The sequence below is a fragment of the Lytechinus variegatus genome, chromosome 16 (assembly GCF_018143015.1).
Source record: "Lytechinus variegatus isolate NC3 chromosome 16, Lvar_3.0, whole genome shotgun sequence".
Lineage (NCBI taxonomy): Eukaryota > Metazoa > Echinodermata > Echinoidea > Temnopleuroida > Toxopneustidae > Lytechinus > Lytechinus variegatus.
In genome coordinates this window covers 1,803,184-1,827,924 of record NC_054755.1, presented here as the reverse complement: position 1 = coordinate 1,827,924, position 24,741 = coordinate 1,803,184, and the positions used below count along the sequence as shown (strand labels likewise).

The 24,741-nt window shown below is 34.6% G+C and overlaps 1 protein-coding gene across 3 annotated transcripts in view; it reads right to left on the bottom strand.

Annotated features, from left to right (window-relative positions):
- The window catches only part of LOC121429837 (FERM, ARHGEF and pleckstrin domain-containing protein 1-like), a 96,777-nt gene that overhangs the window by 12,730 nt on the left and 59,306 nt on the right, over window positions 1–24,741 (bottom strand). For all 3 annotated transcript variants that reach the window (XM_041627080.1, XM_041627082.1, XM_041627081.1), the window contains exons 5-12: window positions 24,432–24,510; window positions 23,920–24,017; window positions 23,245–23,368; window positions 22,520–22,763; window positions 18,685–18,848; window positions 18,230–18,292; window positions 17,090–17,574; window positions 1,752–1,861 (exon numbers count right to left, since the gene is read on the bottom strand). In XM_041627080.1, coding sequence (XP_041483014.1) covers window positions 1,752–1,861; window positions 17,090–17,574; window positions 18,230–18,292; window positions 18,685–18,848; window positions 22,520–22,763; window positions 23,245–23,368; window positions 23,920–24,017; window positions 24,432–24,510 — 1,367 coding nt within the window. The remainder of the gene's footprint in view (window positions 1–1,751; window positions 1,862–17,089; window positions 17,575–18,229; window positions 18,293–18,684; window positions 18,849–22,519; window positions 22,764–23,244; window positions 23,369–23,919; window positions 24,018–24,431; window positions 24,511–24,741) is intronic.

Genomic DNA, 24,741 nt, shown 5'->3' with positions numbered 1-24,741 from the left:
GAATCAATAATTAGAACAACAACAACAACCACAATATTCCACTTTCATAGAATGTTTTTATATAATACATCAAAAATCTATATGCACTTTACAAAAGCATCGTTGTCCACACAAAATGTATACTCTTTATCAACTCACTGGGATTATTCTAGCAAGAGCTTTCCAGTTCAAATGTTCAATTTTCAATAACATTTTCTACAGATAATATGTGTACAGGAAATGAAGTTGTTCTTATACTCAACTCACATGTATTATTAAATATAACACTTCGTTCAGGGGCCCTTTTCATGAAGCTGTTCGTAAGTTATGAGTGACTTCAAGAACGACTGGTGATCCTTTCTTATGCGCTAAACCATTGTCAATGAACATCTCTATTTTTTACCATTAGCGCGAAAGAAAGGATCAACAGTCGTTCTTGGAGTCGCTCTTAACTTAATACGAACAGCTTTATGAAACGGCACCCTGGTTGTGAATTTCAATAATGGAGGAAATCGTGCCTCAAAGTGATTGTGTAAGGCTATTTATAATGCTCCAAGAAGTTGGGCCTGTTGCATAAAACTTGTTATAATAACATATTTGAAATAACAGTTTAAAGCTACTGACATCATCCAATTCGATTGGCTGACAGTTAACTTGTTTAAAAATCTATGCATTTGTAATTATAACAAGCCTTTATAAAGGAGGGGTGGTGTTAGCTGGAGAGCATTGGAATAAAAAAAGTCTACAACAAATTAACTCAATCACCGCACACAGATAAGCATGAGTGGGACTATGTCCGAATTTAAGAGCCTGACAGCATCAGCTCTCAGTTGTTGTATTTCTAATGTGAGAGCAATTGAAGAGCAGCCCTTTGAAGAGTAAGATTTGTCTGCAGCATTATTCCCATTCTCCTATACCATTTTCTTTTATATTTACATACTTCTGACAATATCTGTTAAAGATGAATGTTTTGTCTTTGTAATAACGATTTCAAAATGAGTTAGGTACAGAATCCAATAAAATGACCATTAAGTGTCTGTTTGTATATGTGCCAAATGATTCTGGAAGAAATGGTGTAATGCCGAGAAATAAGCAAAACAAGCCATGTAGTTTGAGCATGATGTCTGTCTTTTTCCAAGCAATAATAATACTACACTCTCCCACATGTGCTTATCTGTGTTGTGATCTTCAGTGCAATCATGTTTTTAGCATGGATTTCAACATTTTACAAAGTTTAGTTAATGTAGCTGTACCAGATCCAGGGCCCGTCTTACAAAGAGTTGCCATTGATCTGATCAATCAGCAAAGTAAACCTAAAATGCATGTTTGTTCAACAAATTTCTAGATATGAATGTACATCCATAAATTCATTGATTTCTTGACAATTTGGTGTGTTCTCCTTTGTTTACAAAGGACATTTGGCAAATTTCCTGTAGAAAACATTATGACACTGATGGATTTCCATAGATATACAATTGATTGGATCATTTGTAACTCCTTGTAAAACGGGGCCCTGGGGCCCGTTTCATAAAGGATCTGCAACTGTTGTAACTTTGCCATAATGGCAACTACCATGGTAACAGGGCTCAGCAGCCAATCATAATCAAGCTTTCCATGGTAGTTGCCATAATGGTTAAGTTACAACAGTTGCAAGTCTTTTATGAAACGTGCCCCTGATCTACGATGCTATAGTGACAATTAATCTTTGGTTTTACACACTTTCTCATGAAATCAGAGTTTACCACAACTGCTTTCATTGATCTTTTACCCACCTTTTTCTTGACAGGCTCTTCTTCATGGTTTGAGACTGGTGATGAGACTACTTCTGATGTATCATTGTTGTATGTTGGTATAGATTTGGTGGGTGAAGGGGCAGGAGAACCTACAAAAGATAGAGGAAATAAAAAAAGTATAAAAATTAAAGACAAAGTCATAAAATAACGATGATCAAAATAAGTGATAATACATGTAATTATGATATCCATAGATAGTTAAAACTTTGATTTCCCAAATGTTTATTGCAGTTCCACATACGATATGTCAAAAGCTGGGTATTCCAGTATTACACCTTAGCTATAACACCTCAAAACAGATAATAATTGATCCAGATGAAAATCAAGAAAATCAGGCTTTAAGTGCTTTTTTAAATAGCTATAAAACTTGAAAGTACCTATAGAGGGCAAAAGAATTCTTTGAAATTGCAATTGATTTTGACATAAATCATAAGGAAACGTACGTCTGCTTCAAAGAAATAAAAGGGACAAGATGATCAAATGAAAATATCCGTTCAACTATAGCAAATACATAAAGACTTTTACATATTTTGTTAAACTTTATAACATGAAAAAGATAATATTTTAAGTAAAGTCTTTCACTCCACAATAACATAACTGCTCAACCACCTTGTTACCATACTACAATTGTAACATTCCAACACACACTTACATGTACATCCACCTAACACTCAAACACATGAGCAAAATCTTCAAATTCCAACCATTTGTACACTACCAATCAACATCCACTCAATTCACATAATCTGTTTATTGACACTGTGCATTCCCACATTTTCATCCATATGTTATGCCAAAAATGTATCTCGCGCTTACCCCCCAGAAAGCAGCACATACAGTTCCGCCACAATCATGCATATATTTCTTACCTTGCACAACTTCTGGCTATCGTATCAGATCGAATCAGAGATACTGATGTACCAAACCATTGCTCCGTGATTCTGAAACTGTGCATTAAGGCTCCAGATATGGAAGAGTAGCGACCTTCCAAACCCCCAACAAGTCAAAGTCGCTATTAGGCACCACATATAATACAAATCTCATAAGATTGAATTATCCAGCATGTTGAGATTTACTTCAAAGGGCTGTTATTAAAACTGTTCATGTTGAAGTTACAAATAACTTTATGCATGACGGTGACACTGTGAGGTACCCAAAAGTTTCTGTTTCAACAAAATAGAGCTCATTTTCTATAACTGTAATCAACTATTGACAGATAAGACTATGGATTTGAATACTTCTTTACATCAAGAATTTCAATCTAAAATCAATTTTATCTGATGGGAATACAAATTATTGTCATCTAATTTAGCATAAGAAATGGTCACCATTCATGCAGAGAGAGTAATGCATATACAATTCTGAACAGTTTTATCAAACATAATCCAGGCTGATGTGAAGTTTTGTTTCCGTATATAATTTATTGAATTTTTTCTGGTTATAAACATAAATTTTTAGAGAACTTTGTGTATATATACAGTTTGGGATATAATTATAAGACCACTTTCCTACTACATATACACTGTAGTATGGTCTAATAATGCTTTCCAAAGCTGTATATGAATTTGAGCAACTGATGGTTTGGAACAATATTCTCATTACTTGTTGAAAACTAAATACTAAATAAGTTTTATTGTGGCATGAGGTTTAGATCGAAACGATAAAGTAATTGGACATACATGTACATGTAAATTATTGACCAGAAATTTTACATGAATTAATTTTGAAAATAAAGGTTGCTACACAGACTTACATGTAATAAGATAAACTCGAGTAGGTAGGCTTCACACTCATTATACTTTATTTATTTAATCATATAATTTTGTTTGCATCCAGCAAATACACAGAGATCGATTAAATTCTATTTTAAATCTGACCGACAATTACAAAAATCTATCATGGAAAAATAAAACTAATGATGGTCTCACCATGGAAATCACATGAATCTACTTATAAAATACAATCTTTACAAATCAAACGATCTTCTTTTCAGCCATTACATTATAATCTAATAATTTTCTCACAGAAAATGTATTTAAAGATTATCATATTTTATATCACATTTACTGATACTTATATATTGTCTTTATACGTGACATAACATTAGTTGGCATTATATAATTTGAATTAAATTTAAAGTCTTCTTGGGACTACATGAATGCGGAGTGAATGATGTCGGCATTATTGTAGCAAAATAATAGTTTTTCTTTATATTTACAAGATGGAGCCCCCCCCTCCCGATGAATATTGAACAGTTTTTATTGCAAAGTAATTAACTTATTAACATTTAGTAAGCTTTCAGTTTAGACTTTAATTTTGCATGAACATAATATGCAAAGTAAATTCACGCGCATATATAGCAAGATTTTGCGGCGCCCCATACCACATGCATGCATTTTGGCATATTCTTTTATGTACAAATTAAAGATGCGCATGTCTTAGCAGTTGCCTACAAAAGATGAATGTAAAAAATAGGAACATTTCTCACAGGATAAACAAAAACCCCACTTACCTTCTGACAGTCTACAAGAAAAAAAAGATAGCTGACAACCTAAGCATCTCAAATTCATTAACAGGCAGATAACTGCCTTTCATAAGCTTCAATGGTCACCTTGTGTACAAAATATATCTATGAAGGAATATAAAGTGGGGTTTAGCAAATCTTGTTTGTTATTTTAAAAAAATCTCATGGAAATTGAAAATAACCCTCTTCTTGTTATTTATGATTCATTGTGAATGTCACTGTTCCATTGTGAGATTACTGCGTATTGGTTGTGTGGTCTCTGGTATATAAACCTACTATCTCATTCTTCCTTGGATGACAGACAGAACAAAGGGCCTTTTCACACGTGAATCTTGAATCATCATTATGATGATTGCAATTCGTCTTTAGAATCATCGAACCTATCACACGCTATCTCGAAAACTGTGATTTGAATGGAATGGAACTGGAATTCACCTCCACAAGAATTTGAATTTGTGACTGTGATTAGCGTTCTTGAGTCTAATCATGTTTTAGTTTGGTTTCACACGTGCTAAAAATTTGTCATTAGCCTTATTTTTCACTGGAATCATCATTCAAATTACGATTTTCAACCATGTGAAAGGGCGGTAAGTCAAATTCTTGATTTACATACTGAAACTTAGATCTTGGTCAAAAACCTAAAGCTGACCCTAGCCATATCATACACTGATGAAAGCACTGAAATTCTCTGAAACCATACTTAGAAAGTCCTGTGTGTGTGTGGGGGGGGGGTGTGTTTCACAAAGATTTAAGTATGACTTAAGAGTCGCACTAAATGCAGGCGCATACATGATATGCAACGCACAATCTTATTGATTAATGCGCAGTAGTACACGCCCCCTTGGCATGATTTGACCAATGCAGTCATGCCTATTATAACGCACACAACTAGGAATTTAAGTGCAACCATAAGTCACACAAAAATATTTGTGAAACACGCCCCTGATCTAATGTTAAACCTTAAGTTAAACTTTCACTTAAATTCTGAATTAATCCTAACAGCACATCTAACCTTTACTATAAACTAATCCTAACCTTAATCACTATATAACCCATATCTAGACCCGTACTTTAATATCATCCACAACCCTGAACTAAGCCTATTAAAATCATAAGCCAAACCGTACCTAGTAAATGTATCCCCCCTCATGTTACTAAACTGAAAAAATCCTAACATTAAACATCTACTGACGTACATTTTAAACAAATAGTTTAGTTACGAACTACATGTATCTGGGCATTAAAATCGCCCCTTTCATCTACACTGTTTGAATTCAAAAGCCCTGGAATATCTATACGATTTCTATGACTTAATTTACAAACTTTTTTAAAAGCCTATGATGAATTACACTGAACACTATAACAAATTTTAGGAAAGACACATAATTATTGGAATAGATTAATATTACAAATTTCTCCAAATCTCAAGACAATTAAACTTGTTAATTTCTAGGCTAGATTGGTAAGATTATTGCTCTCTAAAGAGAAGATCACATGAAAGAAATAGACATCAATGTTTATAAGGCTACAGTAAGTCTCCATAGTATTACTCAACAATGATAAACCTACACAAGACACTTAATATCATCATGATATAAAACACCAGCACTATTAATGATTTCATACATTAGAATGTGAAGACATTAGAACATGTATTTCCCTAATAATAATTGAAAATATGAAAACATGTATGTTGAGAAACTGGTTCACAAGATACATTAAAAATGGAAGATAAAGTGAATACATAAAGAAATCTGTAAAAAAGGTGTTAAAACTGCACCATCAGTGTTTACTAAAGGACTACACCAAGCAATATACACCAGTCACTGGTGTTTAGCACTGGCAGTACTTGAATTCATGGTGTCAGATCAACACACATTGGAGTTGCATTCAAACTCCATGGTGTATATTTAACACCCGAGTGTGTTGTCCTCTCAGTACACAATTTGGTGTTGGTCTTAACATCAAAGTTTTTACAGTGAAGAGCAATGTCCAGAGCCTGAAGGCAAATGTTTAGATATCACATTTACATGTATACTGAGCAATGAGTAGCACATGTCATGCAAGCCAATTCTGTCGACAGCATATTATTCTTGCATTAAGTATTAATGTATGAATGCCACTTATCAGCTCGAGCTTTTCTGACTCTAATTTTACGATATTGTATCTTTTTTGTGAAAATAAATATTTTAATTTTCTTTAAAGAGTCGTTAGAAAAAGGTGGGATGAATTGAAGAAAAACAAATGATTTCAATGAAGAGAGAACATAAAAGCAAAAATTTTCAGATAAAACGTTTGAATACAAATTTTCAAGTAATTGACAAACTGACACTTAGCAGCAATAATAACATAATTTGGTCATACAAATCACAAAACATTAAGTAGATTATAATTAATCAATAGAATTTGTAAAAATTCACAAATTCCTCTTAATTCTCACAGAATTTGGAATTTAGAATATGAAACCTTCATTATTGAAATAAACATGAAACAGAGAGGTTGTTCTTTTTTTGTCGTTGGGTAATCTTGCTCAAGAGGTAAGCACCAGTAAAATGAATTGAAATGTTTACTAAAAGAGAAAAGAAAGAAGAAATACTACTCAACAAGGTATTAATAGGCAAAATCAAAATTTGAAGCAGAAATGATGCCTGATACCAATTTCACAAAAATTATAAGTCGGTGTTGTATATCGTTGAAAAAAAATTATGATTGCATAGGATTATCACAATTTTCAGTGAAGTAAAATTACTATTTCAGATATGAAAAACTTTGGAGTTGATATGTTAAAAAAAACAATGAAAAAAAAAAGTTTACACTTCCCCGAATCTTTAGCCCTCTCAAATAATCACAATGGATTTAAAATGATCCTACATAAGCAAATTTTATGAATTGATTAATCATTGCACATTTTTTAGCATCTGATTTTGTGATATATTTCAAATTGGCACAGATGTAATGAGTTGGTAATATATAAATGAGAATTTAAGTGTTTCGGAATGAATACAAATATGAATACTATAAAAACAAACAAAAATATCAAATTGGCAAAATACCATGCAAGCCAAGCATGTCAAGCACTTTAAAGGCAAACACCAAAAAAAAAATTCAATTGCACATTACGTTGGTATTGGTGGATTTACACCATAGAATAAATTGATACTGTTTATTGGATCTTTAGCTTGAATACTTTTCAAAATCTTTTTGTCCAAAATTTAAAAAAAAAAGATTTTATCAGGAAATGTCCATGAATTAATGGTAGAATAAAATAGAAAGAATGTTGATTTATATTCACATATGACATACAAATTATATTTATGAAATAGGATCATTGATTTCCTTCCAGATATATGTATAACTCTCTTTTAATTGGTTCTGGTATGTACATAAATAAGCAACTTGTCCTTTCCCTGGGGAAAATTTCATCCTGGCTATTTTTCTTTGGCAGACATGCTTAGCAAACATTACCCCCTAGCTCTAAACCTGGGTGGAGAGTGGCAAATGTATAAAAACGTCAGTACGAGGAATGTTTGTTGTGGACTAGGGATCTTCCTCTCCCATTTTCTGAGTCAATGATTTTTAAATTAAAGAACTTGTTTGGATGTTAACATTTTCATTAAGTGCTACATAAATGTTACGTATCATTATTGTTATTTAAAAACGGACATACTGAAGCTACAGTGTATTCAACATGCACTCATTGGAGTAAAATCGCATGAATGACTAAAATGCCTATATTTATATTCATTCTGGTTCAAAGTAATTTGAATTTTCATTGTCATACAATTTTGAAATGTTTTGAATTTATCGGCATAATTTAAAGGAAGCCCATAACAGTTTTAATACCATATCAAAACTTCACCATGAAAATTTCTTTAAAAAAGACTACTTTTGCATTTACCAGAAATGTTACCATATCATTATCAAATGAAATAAAAAATCTGGAAATGTAAAATACTCTTGAACACTATGATCAAAATCGACTCAAAAGTATAAAACTTTTTTCAAATTTATTGGAAGTAAATTTTCCTTGGATGAGGAAGCATTTTCACATGGAAAAAATGTAATTCTATCACTCACTCAGGAGGAAATCTATCCAGTAATCTTGTGGACTGATACCGAGGCAAATTGATATGCCCATCGATTAGTAAAAACTAATGATAATCATCATTATCATAGTCCCTTAGAAAGGACTATAGGCCAGTTGTCTCTTGGTTGCTTACTTACACTCAATACTGCTTTCATTATGTAGAATAATAATTGTAAAGGAATAAAACAGAGAAACAAGTGATTCCTCTTAATCTGCTAAATCTTAAGATTTAAAGAAACCTCATTTCCATTAGCCCAGGTAGTAGAATTCTTGTTTTACCTTCAAATGTGAAGTGTGTCATGGTATAGTCTCATGAATTAGTTTTCCTGAGACTAAACAAGTTTGCTTTCATTTGAAATAAATAGAAGTAGCTAGATTATTCACCAAGTATTTTTTTTTGAAAAAAAATGAAATCTTGAAATAAACCCAATGAAATAGCCTGTGACTGCTTGATTGGAAAAAAGTAGGATAATTTGATGAAGACATGCCTACTGACTTTGTTTTGATCTACCCCGGATGTCCCCCATATCCATCCCAAGTTCTACCACAGATTTATCCTTGATGTACCCTCAATGTACTCCATGTGTGTTCCAGATCTACCCCAGATCTATCCAGACGTTGCCCAGATCCACCCCAGATTTACCCTAGATCCACCCTAGATGTGACCCGGGTCCACCCCAGATGTACCCTATGTGTACCCCATATCTGCCCCTGATCTACCCCAGTATTGCAGTACCAAGCATCACTAGTTATGGGACAACGTATCACAGCAAATTATACTTCAAATAACACTCAATGGCTTATGAGCAGGCAAGCCATTCTTTTGAAAACCAAACAGTGAGAAATGGACAAGACAATAGATGGAGATTGAGTTACTGTGACCAGTTAGATTATCTACTCAGCTGATGTAAACAAAGTGTGATGGAATGGTATGGTAGTATGGAAAAACTCACAGCAAAAGAAAAAAGTCTAAAGAGATAAAAAACGAAGCTAGAAAGGGCATGCAAGACTGGCTATAATTACCAATGATCTATGACATGGATTAGAAAATTATAAAATCATTCAGCTTGTTTGGTCCTTACTCCTTTATGATTGCTTTAGCACAATAAAAGAAATTTGCTAATTAAAAAGAAAAAAATAAGATTGATGAAAAGCAGTAGCATACGATTATATAGCAACAAAATAAACACAATTTATACATAGTATTCATATTGTATATTTACAAATTAAAAATCACTAACCCAACATTTTCATATAATTGGAATCAAACAATTTAACTAAATTAATCTTATCTAAGCCTAGATGTCTTAGAATTCAGAGATTGTCATAGCAGTACAATTGATTTATTGCTATATTTACAATGTGAATATGAAGAAATAAAATTCAAATCTCATTAACATTATCTTAAAAAAACTGACTCTTCTAAAAAAAAACTTCGGTCTTTCAGGTTCACATATTATTTTTGAAAAAATTCTTGCACAATTTAAACAAAACACATGAAATTATGGAATTAACTTAAAATCTCCTCATCTATGTGTACACTTTAATCTTTTTCCTGGCAATAATTAATTGGAATACTGAAAATTCTAAAAACAGATCTATTGCGGACTTAATTTGGCACTGTAATGTATTTCTCAATTAATTTCCAGTCTTCATAACAATACATTATGGTGAATACTTCATGATTTTGTTGATTACTATGAAGTGAAAGCGAAATTTCCTGAAAATTGAGACCATTTCATTCATAAAATATTTGTTTCTAATTCATACGATTGTCATTTCCTTTTCTGTTCCAAATCTAGCTTAAATCATAAACTGGTGTATCTTTTTAATGAGAACCACTAAAAGCAGTACATATAAATTTGATCTCAAAAGATTACATTATCTTTTAAACAATGAAATAATGAAATCATCTACTCAATTCCAGAAACATTAAGTAATATAAGGAAACAATTTCAGATATGCTAAATGAATATTCTATCCGCCATATTTTTAGTGGACTGTATATTAAATAAGGCTTTTTCAGTTTTGGGAATATTAGATAAATACCAATTAAGGCACTTAAATGAATTATGATAATAGTTTCTTTCCTCTAACTTTTTTATAAAAATATCTGAATGAGCAATGTGAGGTCTTATAGAATAGATTAAAGATAATATAAAAAATGCTCCTCTTTTTTTTAAAAAATTGACATTTTTTCAAAATCATATTGAGAGTTTGAACGACACGAAACAAAAAGCAATTTGATATTAACACCCACATAACGCTTGCATCTTAGTTGTAATCTTGTTTTCCTACAAATCAGCTGAATTTTGGAAACCCAGAACGACATTCAAATCGTTATTCGACATCAGAGCCAGAACACAATTTGAAACAAAATGAGACAGAGAAAAAAAAAAAAGAAAGGGGCTTTCTAAAGCTTGTTTCCATATACCATGCAATCACCATTCACACAATGTTATATTGGTTACCACTCGTTATTTGGAACGTTCGTTATTCTAAAGATATGATATTTTGAAGGTTCAATATTTCAAAAGTTTGTTGATGCAAAGGTTTGTTAATCCGTGAATGAAATAAGGTTTGTTAGTCTGAAAATAATGGAAAATTTTTATAGTTCTTAACTTACTTTCATAACAAAAAATCTAATTTCATTTTTGGATTATCAGACCTTTGGAATAACAAACATTATTGTATTTTTTGACTGTAGGAAATTGAACTTTTGAAATAGCAAACCCCTTTTCTCTTCAGATTTAAAATCTTCAGGGTAATGCCATAAATGTTCGGGTTAACAAACCCTTATTCATTTTCAAACTTACGATGAAAATTTGGCATATGCAATTTGTATATATATTTTTTTTTGGAATAACGAACCTCCTGAAAAACACATCTTCAGAAGAACAAGTGTATAATGTTTGGTAGTGGAATAAAAAAACAAATGAAATATCACAATATAATCTTTGCCTTAACAAGTGGAGACATAAAATGGAAGTTAGTGTGAAAAAGTATGAAAAAATGAGGTATACAAGTAATACAGTTAACTCTCACTCTTTCTATGAATAAAAATTTCTATATAATAGCACATTATGCTTCCTCTGAGGGCAAAATCAATTAATAAAACTATAGTGCTAAATTGATTAAAAACAGCTTTCATTTATTGCATTTTATCAAATAATCTTTTATATATTTCTGAATCGTTAAAGCTTTCATGACTAGGATGGAAATACTCATGTAGAATCAAAATGAAAACTATAGCATTTTTCATTAAACTGTCATGTTTTTAAATATTATTATTGATATTTTTTCATATTTGTCCTACTAACTGACTTATCCAAAGGCCTAAGGGTTCTTGTTATATTAAGTATTATATCCCATATTCTCAGAACAAAAGCTATACTTACTCCAGTATTCCTAAAGGCCCCAAACCAATATCAATTAAAAAAAAGAAGAAAAAATATAGAAATGTAACTAAAGATCCAACTTTGACACACTTATTCATTCTTTTCTTTCTACTTTGTTTACTCAATCGTACTTGGAAGGATCAAGTTATATAATTCTATCAAATCATTGTTCTTAATAGAGCCTTAATTGGCATCCACTCCGAAGTCATATCACTCGCTTAACATGGGTAAATCAAAACTATAGCAAATTACTCAGTTTTTCAAGAAATTGAAAGATATTTGATCTAAATTCATGTGCATTTTACCAGCTTTTGTTTGGAGCAGCATAATTTGAGAAAAAAAATATTTTGAGCAGTATTTACAATCATACAAATTTACATTTATTTTCGAATTGCGGTAATACTGTATGTTTAAAAATAAATGTATTTTTTTCTGTATGACTGTGATATATTTTATAGTGTATAAAAATAAATGTAATATTCATCTCTAACTTCAATGTAAGGGAAGGGGGGGGGGGGTGAAGTGCTATTTTCAGGGCAAGATATATTTGCATTACAAAAGAGGTTACTACATTCATGATCATTTATCATAATTATTAGTAATTAGAAGTCAGTCAAATAAATGCCACCATTCCATATGGATATTATGCATTAGAACCACTACAATCCTAAATATAAAATGTGTTAATCTGTGCAATAATGGATTAATAAGTAAATCAACTTTGTTGTGAACAGAGTTGTTTGATGCATTGACATTAGAGTTTTAAAGGGGTGTAAAATTGTGATAATGATTAATTTGGTGCGAGTGATGGCAATCAAAACATAATATCACATTCCAGTTTGTGTAATAGACATTTATTTCTTACCTTGTTTATATGCTTTATCACAAAAGGAAAAGAAAGTCTTGTTGCTATCCAAAATTATCCATAGCAATTTAAATTCAAAATAATCAACTTGGGTATAGCTTCTTTTTGCAATACAGAATGAATTCATCACTCAAAAAAAATAGATTGAACTAGAAAATTGGGAAATAAAGCATATTTTTGGCATTTTAAGCATACGAAAGCAACACTTGAGAGTAAAAAAAATAAAAGAAAAAAGAAGATGGAATCAAAATAAGAAAACAATTTCTATTTACCATCCATCTGATCATTTTTTTTTACAAACTGCAATTGAGCTTAGTTTACTGAAGGCTCATAAAGCTTTGACACAGCAAAAATAGCATAAAGGTCTTACAGAATGCCAGAAAATAACTGATACAAATACCTCATCTCCTTCCCCCACGTCAGAGAAGAGAGAACATAGATCAGATATTAGTTACTGATCCAATCTCTAAAAGAAGTAACAGTGATGAAAAAAAAATTATCAATGTATTTTTCTGATTGTTATCAAAGCATCTTGAGTTCATGTTCAATCTTAAACATAATCAGTTCTCCTCTCAATCCAGTTTCATAATGTACCATCATATTTAAAAATGCTAAATTAGGCACTTATAGGGTTTTTTTTTTACTATTTAAGGTAGATATCACATAATGGAAAAAAAGGAAAGATTGAACTTAGATTGAAATAATTTAACCCAGAGAATGGCTGATTGAACAGATTTCGCATAAAGTTCTCATAAATACATCAGCTTTCTCTAGTGTTTAAAAATTTACTTTTATTTTTGGATAAAAATGATTGTAGTGAGAGTTAAATTTCATGCCTGACAGCTCCAAATTAATTTTTACTGTAAGAATGACCATTTATTAAGACAAAAAGGTGGGATTGATATTAGTACAATTTCCTGAGCAAGAAAAGAAAAAAAGTAGATCAGTGTAATCTTCGAGTTTATCTATATCTCCTAAACAAAAATGTAATTCAATGAGATCAAGACAAGAAATAAATCACAAAGATTGAAGAATTAACATAAAACCTATAATTTGAGCATTATTTCATCGACAAATCTTCTCAAAGACAATCATTTTAATTTCTATTCAAAATCAAAACTTATATTCAAGTACACAATATTTTAGTTTGATTGGTGGGATATGAAGAAAAAAAGAAAGAGAGGGGTTGGTAGCGGGTGCAGCTTCAGAAAGGTTTTTAGTATTTGGATGGTAAAAGTTCCAGACTTTTGAACATAAGCTATTCCTGAGTTTATGATAAAGGATGTAGGGTTTTCAAGTGAATTCCGAGTTAATTTCATGATTTTGGGGGTACTTATTTACAACATAGTTTTGGGGAAGAGGCATGGGTGGAGGCAGAAAGCGGGGTGGGGCACGGTACTTTATTGAATAGGATTCATCCAAGCTGAATATTAATGAAGCAGGTACGCACTATGGAGTACAGACAATCATTTTTCACTTCAAAGTATCCTTGTCTTAGGGTGGGATTAACATTGCAATGGTTTCTATGTGGGTTGAGGAAATAGTACCTTGTTCATACAAAGACTGTTTGAATTCTCACAACGATCATCCAATGCAAGATTTCTGATGTAGTACTGGGTATCGACCCCGCGATAGCTTGTTTGATTATGTACAGGTGTGAACACGGCCATGGATAGGGAATACCCCCAACACAAAAATAACACGAGATGACCCTCCATGGCTGTTCTGTTCATACTATTTGCCAAACTAATTGTGAGTGTATATAACACTTATCCAATATGTTTTTCAGTATTACCTTTCATGCGCTTGAATAGTTTACATGCCTATATATGCAAGATATGAAATAAAATAATGAATATATCAAATGCACTGCTAAATTTTTGCGCAAAACATACATGATCATTAACAACTTATATGTATATATATTTTTTTTTAAATGGGCATCAGCAAAAGAAAAGATCTTTGACTGCCCCTCTTAATAGAAAATTACTAAGATCTCTATTGTATCATTGTATATAATGCTAATAAGTATTGTTATATGGAAGTGCTGCATTATATTGATGCTTATACACTTTACGTATGCTTTTAATGTTCATGTTAATATTTGGGCAGTTTACAATGTCATTATCCAAAGTGCGACATATTTCCTCTTTTGTTTACACATCAAACTTCATGAATGATGAATTGAAATAATGTAAATAGTGTTTTGATTATTCAGAGCGGTGATTGATTTTCAAAGTGTGTGAATAATGTGTTTTTTTTAGTCAAAATCATCTGAATTGCAAGTGCTCGCTGCCAGGGAGAAATCATTATTCTCCAAGTCAGCAAACAAGTCGTGTCCATTCCCAGACAGAATTCCCCCGCTACTGCTGAAAATATCAAAGTGAGCAGCGGCGCTCCCTGCATCCGGACCTAGCACTTGGTCTCCTCCCTCGCTACTGGAGCTTCCGGATTCACCCAGACTGCTCTTAGAATGAGTTTTGGTGTAGCGGGCTTCAGAGACCTTATACTGATACACACAACTATCATTGGAGCTAGAAGTAGTGCCTTCATCACTCCCAACCTCACTATCACTCTCATCAGTCAGGTGATCAGCCAAACCACACCCCAAGTTCAAATACGCACCATTACTACCACTATCATCACAGTGCACACGCAAGCTCTCGTTTTCTAGGTTTCCAAAACTCAGCTCACTACAACTGACAAGGTCATCGGGGTTGCGCACCGTACCAAAGTGTCTGCGCATGGAGTCGTCACTCCCGGGGCTGCTTGACTTGGCAGCACTCCCGGCGCTTCCAGGCGGGATCAACAGTTCACCTGGTCGAGGAATCTGAACCTTTAACTTACTGACATACACGGATTGACCCGACCCTTTCTGGTGCCAGTTTGTTCCCTGAAAACCATTCCCTGCAATATTTGGTAGGTCCCCAAGGATATCATCACCCCCTCCCTCTATCTCATCCTGGATTACTGTGCGGATAGGTGTTGCCTCGGTCTGGGCTTCTAGTTTGGCAACCATTTCCTTGGACAATTCTGGAAGTTTAGGAAGACTACTTTCTGGTAGAATACCAGGACTAACATAATGGTGAGGTGGTGACTGAAGGGGAGCAGCAGAATTTCCAGAGTCATCGTCCACTAGAGCATTATCCCTTTGAAATATTTCATCGTAATCCCTCAAGTAATCTATTTTAAGATCTAATGGGGTTGGACTTGAAGTCTCCCTAGATTCCTTGAGCGATTCCAGCACGCCGGGAATCATGGATGTCTCATCGGTATCTGTTGAAAAAGAAACATGTTTTGTGCCCACTTCGATTTCCGTAAGACCCTTAGAGATAACCCCTTTGACTTCTTCATCTGGGTCAGTTCCAGAGCTTGTTTCTGTAAAAGCATCGACTCCTTCCGCCTGAAGGGTATCTCGAGTCTCTGCTAAGGATTCCTCTAACTGTACAAGGGTATGGGAAGTTTCATCAAGGTCATCCTCTAATGCCTGGAGAGTAGCGTTCGTTTCTCCAAGAGTTTGACCAAGGTTCTCATCACTCTCAAAGAACAGTTTTCTTTCTTGTCTAAAGGCCCTATAATCACTATGAAGGTTACCTTCTATGTTTCCCGTATTCGCAATTGGCGCTGCATCAGAATGGACTTGTGAGAAAGAGTCAAGGCTTGGTGAATCGTAACTACTGAAAGTGAAAGCATCATCCACAGAAGGGCTTGTTAGATTACTGGCAACAGGTTTTACTTCAGTAGCGGGATATTCAACTTTAATTTCAGTATCGGTACGCCCTCTTTGATCAAGGTCATCACTGCTGCTGCTGCTACTACTACTACTTGAGCTACTGCTACTCAAACTAGAACTTCCCCTTCTGCGAATCCCATCTTTATGTAGCATATCGCCAATTTCAGAAACAAAGAGGGACTCGTTAATCTGCAAAGGTGATAAATTATGACCATCATCATCATGATCAATATCACTAACACTATCAGGGGAGCCGAGACTTTTAAATATGTCAGAATTAGGTTCAGTATCCGAAATAACCTCTGGCAAACTAAATAACCCACCTTCTAAGTCAGTGAAAGTGCCGGGAGTGCTCATCTCACTAAGCAGGCCGAGAGTAGTCTCACTATGAATCTGAGTCTCCACTTCCGAGGGGCTGACTGTACCCATTTCACTTAGCATTTCTGAAACTGATCCCAGGTCAAAATCCTGGTTTTCTGTTTCCCCGTCCTCCCCTTCCTTGTCTCCCTCCGTCTCAATGTCCAGATTGGACGAGACGAGAGAGGAGTTACTATCAGAGTCCTCGGAAGTGAACTTGCCCCCAATGAGGAGAGGACGCAAGATGTCCGCGATGGGACGGACCGCTTGCGTCCCCTCCTCTTCCTCTTTCACCTCCTCCTCCCCATGCTCATCAACAACACTTAAACTGGAAGAACTAGAAGAAAGCATACTCTGATTGCCTCCCATGTTGATGTCTCCATTCCTCTTGGGCTCTGCATCCGAGAGGGCATCCAGTCTGGTCTCTCCCGAAGACACCAACGGCTCCGGCTCCATCCTGGCATTGAAGGAACCTGAAGAACTGGCCAGCCTGCTCGCCTGGCTTGGATCCACTTCAGCCTGGTTCTGCTGCTGTGAGTTGTCATCATTCACTGTGTACTCGTACATGATACTTGAGTTGGACTGGCCTTTGTGGATGGCAATCCTTGAGTTCTCATGGACTGGCGTGATGGGAGTCGACGACGGAGGCGACGTCGGTGACTCGGAGACAGGACTCTTAGGCATGTCGGGTTTGGCATAGGTGGGGTCATCTGGGAAGGCCAGGTTAGGTGCACTATGATGATCAGTGACTATTGTCTCTGTCATGTCGATGGTAAGTGGGGTGGTGGTCCTTGGAGCACCAAGGCTTCTTGTTGACATTCTTGAAGCATTTAATGTCCTGTAAATTGAAGATGGACACAGATACCAATTATACCATACATGTAGTTGAATTTCATGAGCATACCATAAAATAATTAGCATTTTAGTATGTTCTATATGTCACTTCATTTCTTTCCCATTCTTACTTCATGTAAGAACTGCTCTAGCCATGATAATTTGAGAACATTATAACTTCCATATAAAGAAGAAAACATAGACAAATCATTTAGGAAACTCCCACAAAGGGGGTTGGACATACCCAGTTTATGTAATTGCTCAACATCATCACAGAAAATCAGATAACAGCCTACCATAATTTTCTTTTTACAATTCTTATTAAATAAATCCAGATATAGAACATGGACTGTAAATTGTTTTTCCTCTTCTGGGGGGTGTTTCACAAAGATTTAAGTATGACTTAGGTCGCACTTAAATGTTGACGCGTACATGATATGCAACGCGCAATCTTATTGATCAATACACAGTAGTGCGCGTCCTCTTGGCATTATCTGACCAATGCTGTCATGCCTTTTATACTGCGCGCAACTAGACTTTTAAGTGTGACTCTAAGTCATACTTAAATCTTTGTGGAACACCCCCCAGATTATATCTAGAAAATGCATATTAAGATAATTCCTTGGATTAACGATAAATAGGTCTTTTTCACAACTTACACTAATGATCTTGAGTTTCCTCCAACCCTGGCCTGCTCAACAACTTGCTTCTGTGTCCTTCCACTGAAAAGAAAAGAATTGGTGATGTGAACAGAGCTATTTCCACAAGCAAATTGAATAAAACAAGTCAGTGCTTTTGCAATCATTATGATCACCCTAACAAAAATCCTAAAATGCATTTATTAAGCAAATTAATCAAGATTATTTCATAACATAACACTCTTTTATTTTAATTTTGGGACTATCAAACCTTCAAAATAACGAAACACATTTTTTTTTCGGATCATAATTTTTTAAAGAATATTAAGCCTTATTTCCCTTTCAAAGTAGCAGACCTACGGATTAACAAACCTTTGGAATAATTAATCTTTAGAGTACTAAAACCTTGGGAAAAACAACCTCAGATTACCAATTTTGCTAGAATGGTAAGTGATCCTATATATATATATACATACCTGTATCTGAATGTTGATCCTCTACTCAAGAGCCGCCTCCTTGATCTGGGATACTTGATCTGGGTTAGACGGAAGAAGGCATGATGTTCTACACAGCTCTTCCAGAACTGTTTACAGTCATTCCTCGTTTCCATCTGGAACTCTACGGTGCTCCTTGGGTAGCCCTGTGATGCAGGAGAGAAGAAATAGCAAATGGCGTAAGCATGTATTCAATATTTCACTCTTTTGTTCTTTGTGATTTAACCTCTTCTTTAAGCATGGAATGGGAAGACATTTTGTGATACTATCCTATCGACATGAATAGCTTTGTTTATTTCCAATCACATAATTTTTAAGAAAGGAGCTAGAAGGTCTTTTTTTGAAGGAAATTAAACATTAAAGAGGGTGCTAGCATAAAATTAATTTCAAATTTTCATGAAGATCATACAGTTATAATAATCATACAGTAGAAAAAATAATGAAATCATAGCCCCCAGATACATATCTACGATTGGAATGTGAGGTGTTACTCAAGTAATTTTCGAATTATTGACACTTTATCAAACCAGAGAGTCAAAAGGGGCCTAAGCTTTCGATCCCTCTTTGCTTGAGGTCTTTCTTTTGGCCTTTGTGTCTGCCTACTCGTTTTCTTTCATCCCCTTCATTAACCTGATTGGTCATCTCTTCTCACTAATGCCCCTTTTGTCTCCTTGTTTCTACATGTAGTGTTGCTGTTGAATGTCTGTGGTCTATATTATGGTTGTTCCACTTTATATGTTTGTCATTTTGCCTCCGACGAAGATTCTGCTAGGATCGAAAGCTTAGGCCCCTTTTGACTCTCTAATTTACTCCATTGGCTCTTTTTTATTTTTTTTAGATAAGCAGTTTTCAGCAGCTTCTTTTTGCCACTTTATCAAACCTTAAGCTTGGCTTTAAATCATGGTCCATATCATCTTCACATTTCTTGCTATTCATTGCTCCCCCCATCTCACTCTTTCTCTCCCCTCTCTTTTCCCCATCTCTACCCTCTCCATCCATTGATTCAATGATTGATATGATCATCATTAGATACCAATATATGGCTAGGACTGGTCATCTCTCTCTCCCTTCCCTTCTTCCCTTTCCTTTTCTTCCCGTCCGGTCCATCCATCCATCCACCCATCTAATGATTGACATGATCATCATTAGATACAAATATATGGCTAGGACTGGTCATCTCTCTCTCCCTTCCCCTCTTCCCTTTCCTTTTCTTCCCATCCGGTCCATCCATCCATCCATCCATCTACCCACCCATCCAATGATTGACATGATCATCATTAGATACCAATATATGGCTAGGACTGGTCATCTCTCTCTCCCTTCCCATCTTCCCTTTCCTTTTCTTCCCATCTGGTCCATCCATCCATCCACCCATTCATTCAACGATTGACATGATTATCATAAGGAATCAGTACATAGCTAGACTGGTCATCTCTCCCTCTTCCTCTCCTATCATCCATCCATCCATCCATCCATCCATTCACCCATTCATTCATTCAACGATTGACATGATTATCATAAGAAACCAATACATAGTAAGACTGGTCATCAATCTCTTCCATTGATAAAGGTCATATGATGATAACACAACATGAATGCATGACCCTCATAAACCCTTCATAAACTAAATACTAGTACTTTATCATTCCATCTAGAGTAGGGGAGTGTTCATGTGGATCAATTAAGCTCGAATCACAAACATAAATCACATAAAACGAGATCACAAAACATAGTCAATGTGAGAGATTATTTAAAAACGAATCTTGTTCTATTTTTTTTTTCATCAATACTGATGTCCCTTGATTCATACCAGGTCACTACACATAACATGACCTTTGACCCAGGTAAGTAAATGTCAACTTGGGAATGTATACTATTCATGTTCACACATGAAACAGGCCTCTATAATGCCTTCTTTATCCACCTAGGTTTTTTTTTTCAATTACATAAATTGTGCTTCCGAATGTTTTCACAATCTTGTCAGCATTTCATACTCGTGATTTGAAAGGCATTCAATTCTACATCTGACGAAAGTTGCTTGAATGCAAGAATCTTCGAAAACAAATCTTGGGTTAAAAAGAGAATATGAACACAAACCATCTTGCTTTTAATGAATATGCTATCTATCTCTTCCTTGAACTTCATCATGATTGCATGATTATCAAGATTATCTGTTTATATTTTTACACAAGAACCAATCAACTAAATAATTTTCATATACATGTCATTTTATATATATATATATATGTTTTAATAAGAGATAAGAGGCTATTGTGACCGTAATATAAGTCGTAGGAAACTGGTCGAGGCAGATGTGAAACTGAGGTAAGAGGATACATGATGTATGGTTCCCGTCACCTGAACAGATTATAAGGCATTCCAAGTATGTATCATGGAATGTAGATACACCCAGAGGGGATGTATCGTACAACCTCCCAATGGGGCTTCACTATCATCCTGACCATGGGGGTGTTCCATACGCTATTTGTGAGTATGGAAAGCCAAGTGGGATACTTATTTCATATCATCTCAGATAAGATTAGTCTGCACGCACATACCCTTGGTTTGCGCATAATGCAGAGTCTGAAGTGGAAGACTAGATTCGCCCATGTACTGAGGCTGCTTCTACCGATTACTTGATATAGAGAATTCGGAGGTTAGTCTCAACTCAAGACATGCTATATATTGTTAAAGAGACAAACTGCAGTCTGTGGTTGCAGACTAGAATACGATTCATAATAATGCAGTTAAACAGATGTAATGTACTGTACAATCCCCCAATGGAGATTCACTCTCTCACTAACAAGGAGGAAGGGGGGATGTGTTCCTTAAGCTATTTATGAGTATGAAAGGACAAGCAAGGGGCCGTTTCATAAAGCTGTTCGTAAGTTAAGAGCAACTTTAAGAACGACTGGTGACCCTTTCTTACGCGCTAAACCATCGCCTTTGGTGTATACCATTTACCATAAGAAAGGATCACCAGTCGTTCTTAAAGTCACTTTTAACTTATGAACAGCTTTATGAAACACCCATCAGGACACTTATTATGTTCTAAATCGCAAGATAAGATTCTGATTGATGTGGCTAGAGGGGACGTATTATACAACATCCTATGGGACTTCACTATTCCATCATTCCATTTATACTTATAACTGATTGTACAAAGTGATCAATGCTATCAATCACAAAACCTGCCCAATGATCGATTGCTAAGTGTTGTGCTACAGGGCCAATATGCATTCTTAAATGTCAAGTCCACCCCAGAAAAATGTTGAAATCAAACTAGCAGAATGATGAAAAAATCAAGGAATTTTAAAGTTTCCCCTTATTTTTTTTTTACAAAACAGTGATATGCACAACTCAGTGACAGGCAGAAGAGTCAGTCGATGATGTCCATCACTATTTCTTTTGTTTTTTATGGTTTGAATTATACAACATTTTTTTTTTTTTACAGATTTGACAATAAGGACCAACTTGACTGAACCATACAGTATTAAAAAATGCTAATTCCACATGTTCAGGGAGGAATTAATCGTTTCACTTGACAATGAGTGGAAAATTAGAATATTTCATATAAATTAATAAAATACAAAAGAAATAGTGAGTGGATGATGTCATCAGTCTCCTCATTAGCATACCAACCAGGATGTGCGTATAACTGTTTAGTGAAATTAAGCAAAATTTTAAAATGTCATAACTTTCTCATTTTACATCCGATTTTGATGAAATTTTTAGTGTTATGCTTGTTGGATTTTTCTCTTTTATTCAAATCAACTTTTTGATGGGGTGAACCTGTCCTTTAAAAGAAACTACTTACAAATCCTTCGGGATGTAGCTTGATAAGGAAACGCTTCCTCTTGAAGCTGAGCTTGCGGATCTTGGCCCAGGAGAATGTGTTGATCTTTGTGTTGTTCTGAAAGACCAAGGTACCTTGATGGGATACAGCCAGATAGAGCTGGACGTTCTCATAGTCCTTGGCTGGATGGAGACGCACCCCGTACATCTCCAGTCTTCTCGCAACGTCCAGGAGATTGAAGTCTGCATCAGCCATCGTTTGACCGCTGGAGTGGGGATCAATGTTATTTCACATTGCATGTATCACCTCGATTGGAATTACTGCACTCTACGTAAACTTTAACATTTTCATTGGTACACTTTAATGAACAAAAACAATTTGAACATAAAAACTTTCTTTCTAGCATTTCCTTGTTTTGATATGTCATCCTCAAAAAGCTTTCCTGGGTCCCATTTTATGAAGAATTGTTAAAATAAAAAAATGTACAGTTTCTATAACATGTTTAACATCAGCCAATCAGATTGAAGGGTTTCAGTAGCTTGTAACTTTTATTGCAAATATGTCATAATAATAAGTTTTATGAAATTGGACCCTGGGCTGTGGAATCACTGAAGATTTAAATTTCCAATGGCTTGAGAGGATTCATAATTAATAAATTGACCAAAAAAAATCATTAAAAGGGGAAAAAATACAAAACATCAACTTCCCATCTTTTTTCAAGAATGGTGAAACAATGTGTAACTTACATGTGGTTCTTGTGGTACTCCTGAATCTTAAGTTCCATTGGTCTTGATTGGTTGGGCACGAAACGGAAAGCTGTGATGTAACGACCATCGTCATGTTCCATCGGACTATAGTCCCCAACCTCGGCTGAAAAAAAGTAAGAGTTTACAAACCATTTCAAAAGCTAAACCAGGGACAGTTGATTTATGCTTTATAGCAGAAGAGTAATTTTGTAGATTTTCTTTAAAATCAATGGTGAAATTAGGCTGACCTTGCTTTTAAAATTAAAACATTTTCATAATATGAAGTTTATATGTAAGAGGCCACAGGGGAAGTTTCACGAAGTGACAAAATCACATTCAGCCAATCATATGCAAGTATTTCATTAACTAGAGATACTTTTCAGTGAAAGCTACTGACCAATCTGTTCATATTTATGTCTCATTGTACAGTGATAAAAATCAGTTGATTTCATTTGAAGTTTGGACAGCATTACCAACAATTTCAGTATATCAGTATTCTAAACGTGTGCCATTTTGAATGGCTCTTGTTTTGTATATCTTGAGAGTTCAATCTGGCAACTCCGAGAGTTGCCAACACCAAAATAGTGTGCATTTGCAAAGATCTATTCATTTACATTTCATAGGGGCGATGTTTAAAGTAGCTGTGGCATAGTGGCTTTAAAACTCAAAACTCACCTTGTAAGATATATGAAGCCATGAGGGCTGCTGTGTTTTCTGAGCACGGTAATCTACCATTGGCTAGGTCTTTCTTCACTTGTAAGGCAAACAAGTATCTGTCCAATCAAAGAAAAAGTTATCAGAAATAAAAAAATACCAAAAAAGAAAATGATGATGATGATTGATGATGACAGTGATGATGATGGTGGTGATGGTAATGATAATAGTAATGGTAATGATGGTGATGATGATGATAAAGATAATGATGATGTTGATGATAATGTTGATGACAAGGGTGATGGTTATGATGGCCATTTATAACAATAATAATAATCAATTCTTGTAGGATGCAATTTGCTATTAGTAATAATTTTTTGCTCATGATATCCATTTATTTATATTTTAAAGTATGAAAATGAATGAAAAATCAATAATTCGTTGCCAATTTAAGGAGCAAAACAGATTAATCACATGTATAAATGCTACAAAAGTCTATGGGTTAAAGAAGATTTGATTGGTCAGTCACTTACTTTGTGAATTCTTCATGCAGCTGACCTGGATCCGATAAGTAGAATTTGACTGAAAAGTGGAATAACGTCTTCTTAGGAGCTGAAAGATATAATGATAAGATCAAATATTAATCATAAATTGAAGTGATTATTAAATGTGACATAGAGTGGGACAGGGTGGTGTAATAAAGAAATGAAATCAATTCATACTGAATGAATATCAAGATAGTGACTGTGATGCTTGCCAGATAACAACCCTGTTGTAAAAAAAACAGTAATGAATTATGACACACAACTAATGCAATATTGGAGTATCCAAAAGTATCAAATA